This window comes from Gobio gobio (assembly GCF_949357685.1).
Source record: "Gobio gobio genome assembly, chromosome: 11".
In the NCBI taxonomy this organism is placed as follows: domain Eukaryota; kingdom Metazoa; phylum Chordata; class Actinopteri; order Cypriniformes; family Gobionidae; genus Gobio; species Gobio gobio.
The window spans coordinates 52,896,244-52,903,629 of NC_137104.1; the positions used below are offsets into that span (position 1 = coordinate 52,896,244).

Sequence of the window (7,386 nt, forward strand, 5' to 3'; positions counted from 1 at the left end):
AAGTCAAAATTACATTAAAAGTGAGAAAACGGTCATAATTTTAAGTTTAATTTCATAATTCAATTTTTCCCCCTCATAATTTTAACTTATGTCATAATGTCTACTTTTTTATCATATCAATTCAGTATGTCATAATTTTAATTTAGGTCATAAATGTAAATTTTTCTTTTAAGGAAAAAGTTGAAATCATGACAAATTAATATTATGAGGAAAATTTTGAAATTATGTCATAATAAATTAATATTATGAGGAAAAGGTTGAAATTATGTCATAATAATTTCAACTTTTTCCTCATAATATTACTTTAGTATGTGATAATTAAAAAAAATTCCTCATAATATTAATTTGTCATGATTTCAACTTTTTCCTAACAATATTAGGCTACTTTAGTATGTCATAATTTCTACTTTTCCCCTCATAATATTAATTTATTATGTCATAATTTCAACTTTCTCATCATAATATTACTTTAGTATGTGATAATTTCAACTTTTCCCCTCATAATATTACTTTAGTATGTCATAATTTCAACTTTTCCCCTCATAATATTAATTTATTATGTCATAATTTCAACTTTCTCATCATAATATTACTTTAGTATGTGATAATTTCACATTTTTCCTCATAATATTAATTTAGTATGTCATAATTCCAACTTTTTCCCACATAATATAAATTTATTAAGTCCTAATTAAAAAAAATTCTTAACAATATCAATGTATTATTTAATTCTTTCAACTTTTTCATCATATTACTTTGTGATAATTTCAACTTTTTCCTCATAATATTACTTTAGTATGTGATCATTTCAAATTTTTCCTCATAATATTAATTTATGTGATCATTTCAAATCTTTCCTCTTAATATTACTTTATGTCATAATTTCAACTTTTTCCTCATAATATTAATTTGTCATGATTTCAACTTTTTCATCATAATATTAATTTAGTATGTCATAATTTCAACTTTTTCCTCACAATATTAATTTAGTATGTCATAATTTCAACCTGTGTGTTTGCCAATAATATGTCTTAATAAGATGATATTTAAACACTTAGTTTTATGATCAAAGCTCATATAATGCAATGCAATGATGATTGAGAGATGAACTAATAAACCTGATGATCATATTAGATACTCGTGATTTTTCTAATAAATGATGATGGATAGTCAAGTAAACCATGAATTGCTTCATTTTTTATTTCTGTTTTCAGAACAAAGTGCAGAACAAACATGACAACAGTGCTAGTGAAGACACAAGCATGACTTGTGCTCATCGTGTCAGTCTTACAGTAATTATGAGTTGGAGAATCTGAAGCGTATGAACGCTCAGGCAGCATCAGGTGCATCTTTTTTCTTCTTCAAAAAGTCAGTGATGTAATCATTTCTGAGTTTAGGGGTGTAACGGTACACAAAACTGACGGTTCGGTACGTTCCTTGGTGTTGAAGTCACGGTTCGGTACGGGTTCGGTACGGGTTCGGTACGGGTTCGGTACTTATGCTCTGGGACCATTTCGGCATGGATTTGGCCTCCCCAAATTGAAAAGCTTCCCATACCCACATACAGTGTCTCTAAATACACAATTTTGGTGTCATTTTAAAGGAAGTTACATAAACCACTACTAAAAGTGATAAACATGTAAGTATATGTTGTCTGAGCTGTAATACCACCCCCCTTTTTGATTTTTTGGTTATAAATTACATAAAAAAGCCCTAAAAAACAGCCCTTTTGACAGCCCTAAAAAAAACTAAACTGAAAAAGCCAAAAATGTCCATGAGGATGCAGAAGGGTTAACTGTTAAAGATTGCATTCGGTGCTGTTCAGTCCGTAGCGGAAGTCCTGTACCGAAACGGTTCGTACTACATGTACCATTACACCCCTAATACTGACACAATGTGAATGCAGCGTTACTCAGCTATATGTAGCATGTAACATTATTTAGCATGTGTCATTTACTTGTGTAGTAATCAAATTGTATAATAAAAAAGTCGTAAAAAAACAAGGATATTTTCCATCATCACTGATATTTCTGAGGCACTAATAATAAAACACAGAATGTAACACTGAAAAGCATTCTCCTGGCAGTGCTTTAGAGACTTTCCTACTTGCAGAAGCGCTTCAGTTGCTACAGGATTTCTTTACTGACGAGTGAACAACTTTGCAACCGTTTCATCTTTCTGGCATCGGCCAATACAAGGCATTTATGCTCAGAAGTCAGAGATATCAAGAAGGAACGCACAATCATGAGCATGTGCCGGTCAAGAGTTTGCGGTCGGTATGATTTTTCATGTTTTTTGAAAGAATTGAATACTTTTATTCAGCAATGACGCATTAAATTGATCAAAAGTGACAGTAAAGACATCTATAATGATACTTTCAAATAAATGCAGTTCTTTTGAACCTTCTATTCATCAAAGAATCCACAAAAATATGACACTGATGATAAACATAAATGTTTCTTGAGCCTCATCCTCATATTAGATGATTAGTGAAGGGTCATGTGACACTGAAGACTGGAGTAATGATGATAAATTCAGCTTTTATCACAGGAATAAATGACACTTTACTATATATTCATATAGAAAACTGTTATTTTAAACTCTAATAATATTTCAGATTTCTTTACTGTATTTCTGATCAAATAAATGCAGACTTTCAAAAACATTACGCAATCTTACCGACCCCAACATTTTGCCCAGTACTGTAAATGACATCCGGCTGTGATACGCTGAAGCGGACAGCATTAAACAGGAAGTGATGTGGGCTCATGTGGTTGGACTGATGCTCATGTAGGCAGTGCAAACGTATCTGTCATGGTGAAGCCGCCGGTCATTCATCTCTCTCCGCCAGTGATCTGTCCCTCTGTTTACGCTGGGCTAAAAACTGCTGGACCACCGACGGCCAATCCACAACGCTCTCCACGCGCACCTGACCTCCAGACCTGGACATCGTGACATGACCACCTGCACAGTAACAGCACATGACTGGATGAGAATGACACCTGACAATGTCTACCTAACAAACACAATATTTATTTATTTAATGCATGCAACTTGGCGTATGAATATAAAAATTAGGGTTGTCAATTTAACACATTGATTGAGGTAATTCGTTTTGGGAAAAAATAACATAAAAATGATTCTCCTACCCGTCCTCCTTAGGTCATCTTACATTACATAAATTTGATTGGTGACGAACATGAAGCAGAGCAACAACTGGAGCTCATTGAATGCAGTTATATTGCCCATAAAATTCAAAATATTAGGGAATGGACATGGTCAGAAACAATGCTCAGGTAGGCCGTGGCATTTAAACAATGCCCAATTGGCACTAAGGGGCCTAAAGTGTGCCAAGAAAACATCCCCCACACCATTACACCACCACCACCAGCCTGCACAGTGGTAACAAGGCATGATGGATCCATGTTCTCATTCTGTTTACGCCAAATTCTGACTCTACCATCTGAATGTCTCAACAGAAATCCAGACTCATCAGACCAGGCAACATTTTTCCAGTCTTCAACTGTCCAATTTTGGTGAGCTCGTGCAAATTGTAGCCTCTTTTTCCTATTTGTAGTGGAGATGAGTGGTACCCGGTGGGGTCTTCTGCTGTTGTAGCCCATCCGCCTCAAGGTTGTGTGTGTTGTGGCTTCACAAATGCTTTGCTGCATACCTCGGTTGTAACGAGTGGTTATTTCAGTCAAAGTTGCTCTTCTATCAGCTTGAATCAGTCGGCCCATTCTCCTCTGACCTCGAGCATCAACAAGGCATTTTCTCCCACAGGACTGCCGCATACTGGATGTTTTTCCCTTTTCACACCATTCTTTGTAAACCCTAGAAATGGTTGTGCGTGAAAATCCCAGTAACTGAGCAGATTGTGAAATACTCAGACCGGCCCGTCTGGCACCAACAACCATGCCACGCTCAAAATTGCTTAAATCACCTTTCTTTCCCATTCTGACATTCAGTGTGGAGTTCAGGAGATTGTCTTGACCAGGACCACACCCCTAAATGCATTGAAGCAACTGCCAGGTTGATTAGATAATTGCATTAATGAGAAATTGAACAGGTGTTCCTAATAATCCTTTAGGTGAGTGTATGTCCAATGTAATGTCTGAATTACACCATTGCTTAATTAATAATATAATGCAGGGAACGGGGTACGTTTAAAATAACCACAGTTAAACTCCTACCAAAGCAGAAGAAACAGAAGTGATTCTGCATGGGAAATGAAATGCACTTGCCCTCGGGGAGGATCTGCGTCCTCTTGTTTCCTCTGGCCCAGCTGACAGACGCTTGAGCCAGTCGATCTAGAGAACGAGAGTCAGGCACACCTCCAGCATCTTCATCCTCGTTCATCACATCACGACCCTCCGCAGAGCAGACCTTCCCTGAACAGACAATATGGACAAGTCTAAAGCCCTATTCGCACGGGATTAGCATTATCTGGGAACCTCGTGTGATTTAGAAATTACTCTCCCACATCTGAATTTTGCGTGGCACATTCGCACGGGATAAGCTGTGATTTTACTCGTATTTACAGACTTATCTCCCAGATTTGATGTCAAGACTTGTAAATGTTTTTTCGTTATAGATATAGCTGTATGAAATTATAAACAGTCGTATTGATATCATTTTGATTGTTTTATAGTAATAAAAATAATTTAGTTCAGTTAGAGAACAGACTCTACAATTAAAGGGGGGGTGAAATGCTGTTTCATGCATACTGATCTTTTGGCACTGTTAAAGACTTGGATTCCCATGCTAAACATGGACACAGTTTCAAAAGCTAAGGTGGACGTTTGATGGGAGTATTTCTTTGCCAAAATTAGTACTTCCTGTTAGTCATAAGTTTCGGAAAGTTTTTTTCGATCATGGGTCCGCTTGACGTCAACAGGGCGGAATTTCCTTGTATGGGCCGTCCGGACAATTCTACCGGAAGAGCGCGCGCGAGAGAGAGAGCGAGAGAGCGCGAGCGCGAGAGAGAGAGAGAGAGAGAGAGAGAGAGAGAGAGAGAGAGAGAGAGAGAGAGAGAGAGAGCGAGAGAGCGCGAGCGCGAGAGAGAGAGAGAGAGCGTGAAAGCAATAAGCTACGCCCATCAAAGCGCTGGCTCGTAGCCAAATAACCCCGCGTTAAGGCAAAAGTGGATGGAATTTGCTTTTCCGGATTTTCAAATCGCCTAATACTGAAGGATGGAGCGGTCCCAACGATAAAGGTCCCAACGTTGGAACCGCAGGCACTGAGTAAGACTGCTTCAAATGTCTGTTTTTGCCTATGCCCATCAAGTAGATGACCACGTATTGACCACGTATTGACATGACCACGTATTGATCAATGGAGCATGCGACTATATGTGTATGTTTGTGTATTGTAAAAGCACTCCAAACAACAATACACAAAGAATGGGGAAATATGTTGAACTAAATAAGCGCGCTTCTTCATTCAAATGCGCTACTATTCCATGTCTTTCTATGTAAACACTAGCCTGACGCGCAAAACCAGTCCGCTTACTACAAATCATGTCTACACAAACCACGCGTAAACACACACACACACACACACACACACACACACACACACACACACACACACACACACACACACACACACACACACACACACACACACACACACACACACACACACACACACACACACACGATATAATTAAAGTATAAATGTGTAAATAACACAAGCCGCTAAGCATATTATATAGTTAGTGTAACTTATAACAGTTACCACATAGAGATGTCCTGCTCTAGTCGTTTTTGCTGCTGCTCCTGTTCAACTTCAGCCTCTGGGTCTGATTCCGGATCATAGATGTATGGATGTATCCGATTAAAAGCCATTTTTTATGTTGAATAAAGTTTTTTCACGCTTTTAGGGATGACGCAGCTTTCAGACGCACTCAACACAGTAACAGCGGCGCGCGCTCGACATTCTTTAGCTCCGCCCACACGATACGCCCCCAGCCGCACGGCTTTTTCCGGAAAGACTCGGAACAGCGCATCTTTCTTTAATAATTATGATTAAAATAAAGACTTTTCGGAGATATGCAGGATGCAATGCTACTCTATAGGTACTCAAGATTGACATGAGACTGACTGAAACTGAGTGTTCCCCCCCCCCCCCTTTAAAAACTGAACTGAGCAATATAATAACAATATATACGGCGGAAGATTCAGTTTCAAAGCTAAATGTAAACGTGCCCATTTAAGCGAGTTTGTCATTGTACTGTTCTGTTTTTGTGTTTTTCGTTAAGAATAATATAAATGCATTCAAGCAATTTTCTCCCAAATTGGTGCTCATTCTAAAGTGAAAGTATAATCCGCGCGGCTGCACAGGAATTCATAACAGTTCGCATTATATCCAGCCTAGCTCCATTCTTCGTGAAAGATAAAGATAGAAATGCGCACAGGAAACAAAAACCTTGCAAAAATCATATACGATCCGTCTAATCCCGGCCAAATCACAGAGATGCCGATTCGCACGCGACTAATATTATCACAGGACCTCTGTGTTTGGCGAAATATGGTAGGTAATGTGCGGGGGAATTTTTACTTTACAAATTAAAGACATGGCCGATTCGCACAGGATTAAGATCACAGACATTCTCTGCAATTATTACAAATCACCAGAGGTCCCCAGATAATACTAATCCCGTGCGAATAGGGCTTATAGAGACAGAGCAACACGCGTCATAATCTGAAGACCACGCCCACCGGGGGGGAAACAATCAAACCGTCTCCATTGACTTTGCATTGCGTGAAGCGGCCTTTTTGTCATTTCGGACTTATAACAAAAAACTGAACAATGTATAAAAGCTGATATGTGACAAGGTGTACAGCAAACAAGCTAAACAAAACCCAGAAGCAAAAACCCAGACGTTTTTATAAGCTGTTGACCCAAAAAACGAGCGTTTAAGTACAAAATAAGTGGATTCAGGCCATTGAGACAGAGCGCGCGGGTCATATTACACTGAGAACTACGACTAGAGGGGAATGTAATCAGCGACAGTAAATATCATATATAAAACTGACATTTGGATATTTGACTTAACAGTGACAAAATGTTTACTGCACACATAGACATATTGAGGCATAGTGAGTGTCAGGATCCCAAAATGTACCCATTCTTCAGCTGAAGCGTCACTTCGTATTGCCTGTATCCACTTTTGTCTCCTTAAACGCTAGGTTTTTTTTGGGTCGACAGCTTATAAAAACATATTTCTGTGTTTTTTAGCTTGTTTGCTGTACACCTTGTCACATATCAGCTTTTAGACATTGTTCTGTTTTTTGTTATAAGTCCGAAATGACAATGAGGCAGCCTCACGCAATGCAAAGTCAATGGAGAGCGTTGGATTGTTTTCCCCCCCGGTGTGGGCGT

General features: G+C 38.6%; 1 protein-coding gene across 1 annotated transcript in view; it reads right to left on the minus strand.

Moving 5' to 3' along the window:
• Positions 1–1,183: 1,183 nt before the first annotated feature.
• Positions 1,184–7,386, minus strand: part of trpn1 (transient receptor potential cation channel, subfamily N, member 1) — a gene marked incomplete at its 5' end in the record, with an annotated part of 93,872 nt that continues 87,669 nt past the window's right edge. Inside the window, 2 exons of the mRNA XM_079828465.1 lie at positions 1,184–2,964; positions 4,245–4,391. Of these exons, the coding sequence (XP_079684591.1) occupies positions 2,831–2,964; positions 4,245–4,391 (281 nt within the window). The 3' untranslated portion in view covers positions 1,184–2,830. The remainder of the gene's footprint in view (positions 2,965–4,244; positions 4,392–7,386) is intronic.